At 40.7% G+C, this 14,256-nt stretch overlaps 2 protein-coding genes across 7 annotated transcripts in view; both read right to left on the bottom strand.

The window, feature by feature from the left end:
- Positions 1 to 14,256, bottom strand: part of Rabgap1 (RAB GTPase activating protein 1) — a 140,534-nt gene that overhangs the window by 51,533 nt on the left and 74,745 nt on the right. The gene's annotated exons all lie outside the window — the stretch shown is intronic.
- Gpr21 (G protein-coupled receptor 21) lies at positions 7,242 to 11,191 on the bottom strand. Its single transcript, XM_048429214.3, has 2 exons — positions 11,093 to 11,191; positions 7,242 to 10,721 (listed from the first exon to the last, which is right to left on the bottom strand). Exon 2 carries the CDS (start codon positions 10,321 to 10,323, stop codon positions 9,274 to 9,276), a length of 1,050 nt encoding a protein of 349 aa, XP_048285171.1. The 5' UTR covers positions 10,324 to 10,721; positions 11,093 to 11,191; the 3' UTR covers positions 7,242 to 9,273.

The raw sequence follows: 14,256 nt of genomic DNA, 5'->3' as shown, positions 1-14,256 counted from the left end.
TGAAAATCAAACATTAAATATCTAAAACGATCTAGACAGAGAACATAAAATAGCAGGTTAGGAACCCAAATGGTCTTAGGGCTCTGAAACTACACAATTCCCTTGGAAACAAACTGATCTGAACAGTCAGTCTTTCTGGGAGGATGTGAGATGAGTGACAGAAAGCTGTTCCTTAAAGGCCATGGGTAAGGTGGTGCCAGGCACATCTCCTTCCTCAGAAGCAGCACTGAGTTCTCTGCCTTTTGCTTCTCTTCTATTAAAATTCACTATCTTTTGCTGAACACAGTTTATGTTTTCTATTAAAGCAATCCTTTAAAGGTATAGAGGACACAAAGTTTACCATGACACATCTGGACACACACCCCCGCCTGCTGTTGCTCAGAGCCAATCAGCTCTATACCCTCTTTTTATAGCTTGTTGTTTTTCTGAATTCTGAATGAAATGCCTAACTGCTATTTCCTAGACTCTTCCATTTTTGACACCACCTTTACATTTTTATAGCACGGGAAAGGATACTGCAGTTCTGTCCACTCACAGGTCTCTATCCACAAGTCTTTCCCTTTAATTCTCAACATGTTTTTGCTACCATTTTTGGCTAAGTCAAAATAATTTATAATGAATCAGATGATTTTGACTTACTTTCTTCCTTAATTTGCTATTTTTTTCTTTTTATCAATTGTCCTATTTCCTTTTCCTCTGGTTTTCTTTGTATCTAACTATACTATGCATATTATCCTTTCAAAGTCTGGAAGAGTCACAGGGCCAGCTACAGAGTAGAGCTCAAAGATGGCACACTTTTCTCTAGCGTGCCTGAGGCCCCCTTCTAAGCTAAACATGGCAGACAAACCCACTCCACACCAACTCCTTAATAACACACCTCTTACTGCTAGGCCTTTTCCCTGCTTATTTCTGAGCAGCTGCTATCTAATTCACCTTAGTGGTCCTCCTCCCCAGGTTTTTCTGTGGGAATTCTACCTCCCTGGAGAAACAATTTCCTAGATTTTGCATCTTTTTCCTTTCTCATTCTGAAGCAGCATATTGTTCAGCAACTCTCTAAGAAAGTATGTAAGGCTAGTGAATACATTCTAACACACCACATGTTGTAGAATGGGTTTACTGTATACTCACACTTGAGTAATAGTTAACTGGACATAAGATTCTGGACTCCTTCCTCAGACCAAGATTTTACGATGTCTTCACCTTCAGGGTTCTGAAATCTTCTGATGAAAAAGTAGGTATTTCCTCCTTCCACCGGCAATGGGTTTTCTTGTTACTCAGTTATCCTTAACTGAGCCCATTTTCTTCTTCACCTACTGTCCCCCATCTTTGTCTTTTTAATTTTACTAGTTGCTGCTGCTTAAGCTTTATTTTTCAGCTTGTCTGGTGTTTGAAAATAACTCTTACACCTGAGTTTCAGACCTCTTCCTTGTTCACTTCCTGCTCATTGCTAAATTGTGCTTTGTTCTCCATTAATGGATATAAATTCTTTTCAAGTTGCATCAGCTGGAGTTTAGTTTTGTGGGGTTCCTTTGGAAACCCACATCTTTCTGTTTCCTTTGATTTCTGTTTCTTTTGGCCACTAATTACTTTCTAAGAAGCTTCTCTGATTGTTGTAATAGAAAAAGAGAAGCATCCAGGCATAGGGCACATGCCTACAGTCCTATCCAGGCATAGGGCACATGCCTACAGTCCTATCCAGGCATAGGGCACACGCCTACAGCCCAGTTATTCAGGGGACTGATGCAGGATTTCAAGGGAAGATGTCTGAGTTCTTATGAACACAAGGAACAGTTAGACTGTGGCCCATGTAAAATGTCCAAATAAGAACAAATATTTCTAAGGTTCTTTCCTACTTTACTGCCCCCCCCATTTTCTCCTTTGTTACAAATGGTAACACCAGTGCCCAAAGGATGCTATAAAACTCCAAAGAGGTTTCATATACCTTGCTTTTCTGAGTAGGCACCATATGAAGAGTAGGACAAGATGAACTAGAAACAAGCTAAATAAACTCAGCTGCTCGTTGGCTCATCAGAAAATAGAAATCTGTAACATGATAAAATATAAATCAGTGACATAAAATTATCTTAAAAAAAAAAACCAGTTTCGCTGGCAGTGGTAACACATGTCTTTAATTCCAGCACTCAGGAGGCAGAGGTTAGTCTGGTCTACAAAGCCAGTTCCTGGACAGCCAGAGCTAAACAGTGAAATCTTGTCTTGAAAAACAAAACAAAACAAAACAAAAGCAAAACCAAAAAAGTTTCGAAGGCTAGTAAGACTTGCAAGGATTCTTATGCAAAGACAAATGACAAGAATTTAGATCAATGTAACATGGTGTCTGACAGCACACAGGCAGATCAGCACTGGCTGCAGAGATGACTTCATTTCTTCTTGTGTCTGAATGGCAAGGCTTTTCTAGTCACAGAGTTGATCCCTCACACCACAGAACAGTGTTAAGAGTTTCCATCCCCATCTGGGAACCATCTGCATATGGTGCAGTCAATGACGTACTTTCAGGAAAAGACTGCCATTACTTACTTTAATAATGAATTGACATTATGTGAGCTTACCCTAAATAAAAGATGGACTGTGTGTCTCATAAGGATTCTTTTGGTAAATTCCTCTGGGTGAAGTTCACTCTGTGAGGCTCCTTGAAAAACCTAACTTCAGAACTTTCCATGTGTAATGTTTCAGGGCCAAAATGTTATATGAGACAGGACACTTTACTAGAGATACAGCAACCAGTGTCACCGAGAAAGCAAAGCCATAGCACCAAAGGTTCCAACATCTCTAGTCTCTTCTGTGGCTGAATTTTATAGCTTCTTTTACTTGGCTCTGGAGCAAGGTATGTTCCGACTATGTGCATCTCATCTATGCTGTGAGAAACTGCAGTTGGTAACACTGCCAGGCATAGGGTAGCCTCAGGAACAGTTACGGAGAATGTATTCCCACACTACTCTTTTCATTAGAAAAAAAAAAAAAGAAAAAGGAGGAAATAGTATCATTTCTAAAGAGTATAAAGTAGCCCAGATCATATAGAAAGTTGCTTGTAGGGCTTGAGAGTACATTTAAAACAATCCTATTATCAATCCAGAAGGACAGAAGGGAGCAAGGCAGGAGACTAAAAAAAGTCATTTATTCATTCTGTGTTTATGCAGACTTCTGTTCTGGAGCAGGTTCTGTGTGATATTTGGGGGATGCAGCTATTGGGGGTACTGCCCTTTGCCTTCATCAATTTTTCAGGCAATAAAAGGAAGTAAACTAGTGCTTATATAATCTTCAGGTCTGGGATTGCTAAATAGCACAGAGTAGTGCTCTATTCCATGACTGAATGTATGGCAGCTCACCATAACACATAGCCTCTACATGAAGCTATGGCAAGTAGAAAGAGTCATCACTTGCACTCAAGTTCTTCACATTATCTGATTCAGTCCTTCAGAGTCACAGAGCATGAAAGGACCTCTGCTACATCCATGGCTGTCTCGCCAGTGTAGCAGAAATGCTGACTGGATGGGCAAATATTGCCGGAAGGATCAGGATCCGCGCTTCTCGGAGTTGAGTCCTGGGCTGTCCCTTGGCAATCAGTTGTGGTGTAATGCTACCCGAGTTGCCATTTACTGACTCGACCTGACTGTACTTGGTGCTATATGTCTGTCTTTTCCCTTGTCTGTGTGTTCTTTGTGATCCTTGCATATTGCTAACAGATCAGACTATTCCAGGCAGTTGCGGATACAAACAAGACTGCTGAGGACATTTTTGAGTTTTGCGCCCCTATTCATTAAAGCCTTTAAAGAAAGAGCCAGTTCTGGAAATAGGGAAGTCATCGTTAAAATAATTCCTTAATGATGTGGAGCAAAAGGAGTTGCTCTTATCAGGAGAAACCTTAGAAGCCTTCTGTAGGAAAACAGCTGCAGCAACACTAGATGTTTGCCTGAGAATTACGTGCAGGAGGCTTATGCAGCCTTCATTATGGCCAGAATAACCTAGGCTAATTACAGCATCTGACCCTGAGAGTCGGGGAGGGAAGAAAGTTAGATTTATGGTATGAAACCAGATTCAGACAAGTTTGAGATCATGTCTAAAATTTCCTAGCAGAAAGTTTTCCCAGGAAGATAGTGGCCTTCTCCTCTCACACCCCAAGATATTCTGAGCACAGGGTCACTTAGTCCTGCCAGCCGCCTGGTACAGACTGGGCGAAAGTCCTTGTGCCCAAGTCAAAGCATTTTCAAAGATTCTTTTTGTAAACTATTCTATGTTTTTTTTTTATGATCTGATGATGTATGCCTTTGCCAAGTTCTTTGTTTGTAATAATATAAAAACCTCGCACTGAAAAAGTAAAACACAATAGCATTTTCAAAATACATTGAGAGTGGCTGTCTGTCAATTCCTCCGCCGTATCCTGAAATCTTCCGTCCTTCGCCCTGATTCCCTCACGGTCTGAGTGGCTCCCCTGAGCCGGTCCATAGCAGACCTCTAGTGCCTTTACTCTCTCTGCTTTACTAACCAGCTTACCAGCTTTCCACATTTGCAGTACAAAGTTCTGTTATCACCCAATTTTTAAAGAAATGCTGGTGACTCATTTGTAGTCCTAAGAAATAGCTACCACAGTCAGGCGGTGGTGGTGCACATCTTTGATACCAGTGCTAGGAAGGCAGAGGCAGGTGGCTCTCTGAGTTTGAGGCAGCCTGGTCTACAAAGACAGCCAGGACTACATGGAAAAAACGCTTTCTCCAACCCCACCTCCTCAAAAAGAAATAGCTATCTCATTTCTAGAATCTATAAATAATATCAATAACATGTACAGTTTAATATATTTACATTTGGTTTTTCTGAAATAGGAAAAGCATGCAAAACCACAACATGCCATGATTTACAGGCTTAAAAATTTCCCAATGCCACAATTCTCCCATCTTTAAATATCTCCTAAACTGCTCATATACCAATAAACTCTGATTTGCCAAAAACTTATTTCACAAATCTTTTTAATACAGAAGCACAAGGTCAATGAATGCTTGCAAGACATTTTCCACAAAGTCATTGTGCACATTTTTCAAAGGAACTCTGGAAAAGCAGAGGAAACCCTCCCCAAACCATTCTACCATCTAAACTGGTGAACCTGCCACTTCACATTCAAGGGCACAGACAGTTCATTTATAGTATGAAAATTCAAGTTTCTCCAATCCTGAAAATATGAAATAAACTAAGTACAAAAGAAAAGTCATTGTAAAAGGCTCAAAAAGAATTTACGCAGCAATACTTCTAAGAGGAAACCTGTCCAAAAAGAGGGTTCTGAGTAAGCAGCAGCAGGTCTGTCAACAACTGGGCTGTTCAGCATTCTTTCTAAAGTAGCCACTGGCTCACATGCTAACTACTTCCCCACTCTAAGAGAACCAAAATGTCCTCACTGGAATGACTGCATAAGACCACACAATTCATTTACAAGCTAAACAATAAGCATGGTCTTACTTTAGAAGCTTTATTATGAAGTAACTTCGACACTATCTCTAAAAGTATATGTGTATTCTGGTACCAGTTACATACCACTGAGTTAGACGAGCTATCCGTGGTATTTGAGTCTAAAAATAGGTGCTTTTTTTTCACTCTGAACTAGTCAGATTGGTATTTAAACAAAATGTCATCAAATGTTGCATTAAATCTGCCAGAATAAAATGATTAAACACAAACTTTTCAAAGCTATTATGCAGAGAGAATTCTCCCAGCCCCTGTAGACTATGTATCTTTTCCCTTCATCTCTTCTTAACTCCAGCCCTGCCACACTTACTAGTTAAAAATAAACCAGTAGTACCCACAATTAATCAAAGATAACAGGATTGATTCCTTGAGCCTTAAAAGTCTACACAGCACAATGACTACAACACAAGCTGGGAAGACCTCTGCTATTACTAAGCATCAGAAAGGGGCTACCTATTTTCTTTTTAACAATTACTACAACTACTTATTTTCTTCTTCAGTCTGTGCTTCAAACAGCACTATAGACTCTACTTTGAAAAAAAATGCCTTTAATAAAACCAGAACTTGATATTATAAAACCAAGCAACTGTTAGAAAAAGATCTTAATTAAAAAGCCATGCTTGCATTTGTTGCCAATACCAGAATAATTTTCTTTCCCACTGTTACAAAATGGAACCTCAGAATGCAAGAGCGAAAAGAGTTTAACTTCTTCTAAAAGGAAAAGCTGTTCTCTTACTACTGATTTAATACATTTTAATGAACGCCATTTTCAAGATTCCCATGTTTGCTGAACTAAAAATTCGTAAGCACAATGCAAATATGAAAAGATGAAACTTCCTAGCATGTATGAAAAACAAGCTGGTGTGGTGAACAACTGAAATCCCAGCACTTGGGAGCAGGAGGAAGGGAGAACTACAAGAGACCACTTCACAAAAGGGAATGAAATGCACGCACCCCACCACGTCTATAGAGCTGATCTTTCAGCTGTGTAATGCAAGAAGATAGATATTTACAAACTTATTTCTAGAATCCAGCAGAAAACATTTTCTACTTGAAACAGAAATTCAACTAAGTTCCCTCCCAACTCTGGGCCAGGGTTTCTGTGTGACTCGGGCTGCCCTGGAATTCTATGGGCCAGCGTCAGTGTCCCTTTCAGGGTTCAGAAGACTCACAGCAAGCAGGGAACTTAGATCTGAGGGTGAAATGAACTCTCCACTACGCACTTTTCTGTATCAGTTTCTCGTTTTTTTCTTTTTTCTTTTTTCCTGCTAAGTTTCAGCTTGCATACACACACACAGCAAAGACAATTTCTTTGCTTGAATTTTCTCAGGTCAAAAGGCAGATAAGAGCTGTCCTGAGGTACTGTCAGTATCTTTATGGCCCTGGGGAGGTGTGGCCAGAAAAGAGGCTTCTAAACTCTACAAAGGGGAGAAGGGGAATTCCCATGTTAAACAAATCAGATTCAGAATATCATTTAACAACATCATGTCATGCTGATTTTAAGTAGATGTGTGTCACTCCTTTACTGTTTAATGGTTCAGGAATGTCCTGGAATCAGGTACAAGCTCACCTGAGAGGTACCTGGAACAGTTGCCAGCTAGATATAAACATAGGTACCTTACATAATCAGATCCGTGTCATTAGCCATTGCAGACTCCGGCTTTCTTCTCCAGAAGAGGCAGTCAATCATTTTGTCAACCCAGTTAAAGATTTTGTTGATAATAACTCCTTATGGAACCTTCTTATCAATTTTGGAATTATAGAAGCAGTAATCATTTGACTTTTATTCTTTATTCCAGTCATTCTCAGACACTTAGGATCTGAAATACGCGGTGACCAGAGGATGTCCATACACTGCATTTATTAAATGAAAAACAGGGAGAGCTGCAGTCTGCAGGAATCATGCAGTGAGATTTCAGCTGATAGAGCAGAAGGCTGAACCACCAGAATGAATGTGTTCTGAAAGAGATAAAGCCAGATTCACAAGGCGCTGGACCTACCACCTTTTGTATATCAGCTGAAATTTCACTGCACTGCAGCAGAACTCTGTCTCATAGACCAGACTGGCCTTAAACTCACGGAGATCCGCCTGCCTCTGCCTCCCGAGTGTGCCACCACCATCTAGCAACAAAGCTACTTCTAACCGAGCATTTTCATCATGAGTCTTAAATTCTGAAACAGCTGGATTAAATTTGCTAATATTAACTATACAAAACAAGCAAGATTTGGGGGAAAACTCAGAATCCGTTTTATTTTTTGAGCGAGGATCTCACTATGTACTTCTGGCTGTTCTGGAACTCATTTTGTAGATCAAGCTGACCTTGAACTCACAGAGCTCTACTTGCCACTAGAACTTGAATTCTGAAGCTTTTATAATTCTTAGTCACTTAAAAAGCTTAAAAAAGAAGGTATGTGAAGTTAAAATAAAAATCAATGTCTAAAACATAAAACTGGCGAGGGCCTGGCCATGGTGGACCATTAATTAATCCGAGGAGAGAGACAAGTGGGTCTTCTCTCTGTGAGTTCAAGACCAGTCTGGTCTAGACAGTGAGTTCCTAGGAGGCTAGTGCTAAAGAGTGAGTCACTGGCTTAAAAGCAAAAACAGAACAAATAAATTATGTTGTTAATATAAAAGAAGTATTTGCCTTGTTTGCACAAAGCTCTGGGTGTAATACAAGAATTATTTAATTCTATTTAAAAGGGAATAGCCTTCTAACATCAGGATGGAAAACCAAAGCATATCTGTGGGTTTCATAATCATCCTTATCCTTTCTTGGATTTGAAAATCCACCTTTGCTAGCACTCCTGGTCTCCTCCACTGCCTGTTCATTGAGCATCACAGTTCCACCTGCACGACAACCTCTGGCCAAAGTCAGAGGCCAGTTAATCTCCCTGGCACTTTCTAAAAATGAAAACTAGCACAAAGTCCCGGAAATACTGATTGGAACTGCTAACGGCTCTCTCCTTTTAGACAAACACATTACAATGAATAGCTATCTATCTATTATCTATTTAAATACATTTTGTTATAAAAAGAAACTCAACTCAATGTAAATGTTCAATATTCACAAACACAGAGGCACAGGAAAAAGCACTATAATGTCACTTGTACTACACACGTGTACAGAATGTTCACAAGCATGGAGTAAATGCAGTTGTTTCTCACAAACTGTATGACTTCATTGCATGGTTGCTTCATGGTTCATTTCAAAACTTCAAAAGAAATCTTCAGGGATCACATTATTCATCCTATGGCGATTTCTTTCAAGACATTTCACTATCTAAAGGAGTATTGAAACTTACAGTGCAGTTATATTTTGGCACAGATAAAGAAAATCCTTGTTAGCTCATCATTCTATCTTAATAGTCCCTGTTAAAAGATATCAATTGCACACAAGTTCCAAATTGCTTGGAAGAATCCAGAAAAGGGAAAAGAAAATGGGGATTTTTTTTTTTTTTAAAAAGTGCTGCCGCTTTTCACATCCAGGTTCAGTCACGCCAGCTGGGAGAGGTATTAGCAATGGCTTTATTCCTTTTGAATCTGAAACTGTAGTTACTTCCATGACATTTCAAAAACTGCACCATGAGTTGTTTTTTTTAATGATCCAGATTCTTCTAATTTTAAATCTCATTTAGGAAACAACTTCTGCAAACTGAAAAGTGTCTGGATAGTCTGCAGCTGCTCAGAGTCAAATTATCCTGTCCTAGATCTCCTAGTAAACTGGGAGTACAGGGTAGAAGGGAAAAGGAGAGCCAAAGTCATCCTTTCTCCTTGCAAACAAAGCAACTGAGTATATGAACCCCTCAGATACAACATCCATTAAGGGGTCCTTTCCACCTAACTGTGTAAGGGTCCTTGGCTGTAGTGTGACTTGTACAAGAGGTACACACAGCCCCTGAGAGACCCTTTAATCCTCTTTGGAAAACACTGTTGGAGAGACTGTAAATGATACAGTTGCAGAAACTATTACTAATAGCAAGCCAGGTAGTCAGGAAGGATGCAAGGTGGCTGCTGCAGCCAGTGGAACTCTCCAGCAGAAAGTAGAGGATGTATGGCAACCAGAGGACATAAAACACACTTGTAATTCTGAAGAGGACCATGGCATAGCGCTTATCAGGACAAGTCTGAGATTCCGCAGTCTCCTCATTCCGGCTGTTGAATCGGGCTTGCCTTTTGCTGATTTCTTTTGTGTGCTGTTGGCAGATGCGGAAGATGTTGAAATATGTGAAGCAGACAATGAGGGCAGCTGGGGCATACAGCATTACCATGATGAACAATGTGAAGTAGAGGTTGGTGTGCCAGGACACTGCACACCACTGAAATACATCTCCATGATATCCAGGTTTGCCCCAGGGGAAGAAGGCAGGCAGGAAGACCAGGATGGAATACAGCCAAATCAGAAAAATACACAGGCGTAGTCTCCAGGGAGTAACCAGCGTATTATAGGTTAAAGGCTTAGTGATGGCAATATATCTATCAATGCTGATACAGGCCAGAGAAGTCATGGAAACGCTCTTCAGAACTGATATTACAAAGCCAAATACTTGGCAAGTCATGGCCTCCTCCATAGGAAGGGGGTAGTGGAGTAGTGACAAGGAAGGGACCAGGCAGCTTACCCCAACCAAGAGGTCAGCATATGCCATTGTCTGGATGAAATAACTTGTAGTGTGATGGTTCAACAGAGGCGCACAGTGAAACACAAAAATCACAATGATGTTGCCAGAAATAATCAATGTGGTTAGAAAGACAACAACCAGTGCTTCCAAAAGACAAAAACCGACAGTTTCTGAGTAGCCCAGTGCCAGGAGACAGAAAGAATGGCTGCTCTGATCACCATCCAAGGTGGAGTTCATCTCGTGCTCGGGAACTGGTTCTCATTTCATGCTGCCACCTGGCTGCTGTCACAGTTCCCAGGAGCAGCTATTGCCACTGCATTCAACTCTGCATGTGTGTGTTTGTGTGAGACAGTCCCAGAGAACCCTAGTCACCATGTTCCTGGTGGTGGTGTTGCTGAAGTACATTGCCTGCTGTGCAATTTCCCTTTAAATTCTTCCTGGAATGGGGAAAGTCAACAGCAGTTGTCTGGTGAGTCCCAGACTTGGCCATACTGCCATGTTTACCATGCGCATAGCACCAAGGGAGTAAGGTAAACTGGGGACAGTGTCTTCAGGCCAAGTGAGAGTGGGGGTAGGGACAGAGAGAGGAAGATTGGGAGCTTCAGCAGGAGTTGTAATGAGTCTCCTCTGAACAGCTGATAGAAGAAAAGGAGAAGGCATTTTACATTTTGCATTCCATATCCTAGTCAAAAAACCTAGCTAGCTCTGACTGCTACCAACCACCCCTTTCCTCTCAGCAGCACCCATCCATAAAGGGGCACTTACTCCAGGGGAGCAGCTATACCAAGATCAACATAAAAGGAAAGTACTTATTGATCCATACTACCCTCATTTTCTTTTATTGAACGCGTTGTGGGAGACAGAATCTCCTTATGGTAATCCTGAAAACATCTGGCTACATAAAAATTAACCAAGATTAATTTTTCAATTAAATTCAATGTACTATTTTTACCACTGAAAACATCTTAATAGAATTTAAATGCTTAGCTCAATTTCAGAGTGTTACCTGTAATTCCGCATGATGAAATCCAAATAAAAGCCACAATAAATCCTTAACAGAAAGCCTTGCTGCAGGGTTGTGCTTCAGTCTGTGTGCGGCAGAACTAAAGCACAGAGGGAGAGGATAAAGGAGTAGGAGGGGAAGCAGGGAGAAGGGACTTGGAAAGAGAAAGAAAGGGGAAAGGGAAGGAAAACGAATGTGCTCACACAGACTCTCTAGCATCTTGGGCAACTCATCGCCATAGAGAAGCTCCCGAGTTTTCAAAATGCACTGTGGGCACTGACTTGGGTTGCCAGCAGTCCAGTGTATTTGAAAGCTGTCTCCCGTCTGTCTAGAATCCCCCTCTTAGGTAAATGAGTAGAATCCAGACTGCCAGCAAGAAAAATAGCAAGCAACTACAAGGGTGGATGGGTGGAGAGGGAGGGAAGAGAGGGAGGAGTCAGGAGTTGGGCTGAAGCTCACAACCAGAGGAGTGAGGGGAAAAGTCCTATTTTGTGTACCATTTTTCCCAAGGACAAAGAACAGTTATCAGAGAAAGGAAGTGTGTTAACAGTACACGGCAATGGAGGAACTCTAACTCAGATGCACAAGAAGTTATAGTTAGAAGACTTAAATTTTATTTTCTCATTTATTATATACTCATCTCTTCACCAGTCTAGTTAGGTGCTCTACCCACGTGACACTCGAAACAGCATGCAGATGTTCAAGTACAAGTTTTCCAATCTTAGGATGCAATTTGAAATCATATAGCATTTATTTCAGATATCATAAAAGGTGCTTTTCAATAACTAGGAATTGGGCGCTGAGGGAATGGTATAATGCTGCCAGAAAAAAGCCCCACATTTCCAGTAGGGTAAAAGAAAACAAATGATGGTGTCTGTAATAATTCCAGGAGGTCTGCAAATCTGAACAGAACATTATGTGTGATCCAACTTGTATTCTTATTTATTTTATACATTCTTACTGTGGGCAAAAGGATGCCTTACAATCACAATTCAGTGAAGTGTGAGCACTTTACTGCAGGAAAGCAAGGCCCTAAAAACATGCTGAAGCACAAGACTAACAGCAAGCCACATGTAACAGGCCTCAGCAGAGAGCAGCAGCAGCTTTCTGTATTTAAACCACTGTAGCTCAAAGATTATTTGAGGTACCGACTCCTGCTCCTTCTTCTCCCAGTCCCTTTCCACACTCATCCACCAAACACTCAGTATGCCAAGGGCTCTACCTCTGAGCATGTCTTACACAGTATATCAGTCTCCCAAGCTGCGATTTTATAGTCTATTATCTAGGATCAGCTGTAGTCTAAAAGCACCAAATAGAAAATGGTACACTTTGAGACAGCCCACATTCATACTTATCACAACATACTGTTATAGCTATTTTATTATTATCTATTTTTTTTAACCTCTTACTATGCCTACTCTGTAAGTTATACTTTATTAAAGGTATAGAAAGGATAAAACAGTCTGGCACTATCTGATGCTTTAAGTAACCACTGGAGGTCTTGGAACATGTCCCCAGCAAATAAGGGAGTCTCCTTTGCTATCTATCACCGCAGTCTAACCCACAATTATCTTATGCCATGTTTTACTGGAACCAAAATAATATTCTAAAACTAAAATGACAAATAAACAAGTTAATAACAGTAATTAGGCAGCTGCCTTACACTTAATGTCTATGAATCAAGCCGAATACTTCGTTAACTTACTAACCCTGCTAATACTAACAATCATAGCAGCGGGTTTCTATTATCATCTCATTTAATGCCTAGTGGTATTAAGTTGCCCAATGACAGCTAGAAAACAGGGGAGCTAGGATTTGAACCAAGACAGCCTGCCTTTTGTCAGACACATGAAATCATCTTACATTTTTTTACTTTTAAAGATTTCATCTATTTATTTGCTTTTTTGAAGCAGAGTCTCACTACATAGACCAGGCTGCCCTCAAACTCACAGAAATCAGCCTGCCTCTGCACCACCACACCCAGTTATAATGCCTTTTAAATCTAAACATAGGGAAATAGTAGAGCATTTGTTTTGGATATACAGCCAGCACTGGAAATACAAAATGTTATATGAGATAAAACGATTCATTCTTTTCCCCCAATTACAAAAAACCATTAAGGTCATCTCCTGGAATCTGGCCCATACTGGCTTCTGACCTTACTTATCCCAGCCTCACATGGGCTCAGTCAGCATGCCTCACCTCTGACCATGAGAGCTCCTCCTCAACACTGCAGCACTGCACTCTGTGCCCAAATGCCAACCTCCAGGAAGACTTCAGAAGACAGGATCTTTAGAAGGCTGGGTGAGAAACCTTTGTTTTTCTAGACATAGTCTCTCTGTGTATCCCTGGCTGTCCTCAAACTTGCTCTCCAGACCAGGCTAGTTTCCAACTCACAGAGGTTCATCTGTTTGCCTCGAGTGCTGGGTTTAAAGACGTATGCCACCACCGCCTGGCTAGATGAGAAACCTTTAATGCCATCTGAATTCAGTGATGATGTACATTCTTCTAAAATTCTCACAGAATTTGAATTGTTTATAGTTAACTGCCTAGTTTTCTCAGGACTGATCGAGAGAGAAAATTCTTCTTTAAATGAATAAACAACACAAGCCAAATACAATAGAAATTCTGTTTTTAGGTTGAAAGAGCTTTCAAATACAGCTGCAATGATAACAACTGCTGGTGTAGTCACAACACAGGGGGCGTGCTCCTGTTCCTAACAACACAGGGGAAGTGCTCCTGTTCCTAACAACACAGGGGGCATGCTCCTGTTCCTAACAACACAGGGGAAGTGCTCCTGTTCCTAACAACACAGGGGAAGTGCTCCTGTTCCTAACAACACAGGGGCGTGCTCCTGTTCCTAACAACACAGGGGCGTGCTCCTGTTCCTAAAGTCTAGGACCTAGAAGCAAGCTCTGAAAGACTTCCACTAGCCTAAGGTTTCAGAGCACTTCATATTTTCATATCACAGTGCTTTAACTGATAGTTTATACTAAAGCAAAACCAAGACAAACTAAAAACATCACCACCACAACCAAGAGGAAAACCACAAATCTGAAACAGTTCCAATCCCAAACGTTTAGATAGAGATGTTCAATCTATACCAGGCTAAATGATATAAAATTTCTGTGGGTTAGAAAAAGAAAAAAAATCCCAAATACTAACAA

Source organism: Myodes glareolus, chromosome 21, assembly GCF_982192425.1.
Source record: "Myodes glareolus chromosome 21, mMyoGla1.1, whole genome shotgun sequence".
Lineage (NCBI taxonomy): Eukaryota > Metazoa > Chordata > Mammalia > Rodentia > Cricetidae > Myodes > Myodes glareolus.
This window is presented reverse-complemented; position numbering and strand designations above follow the sequence as displayed.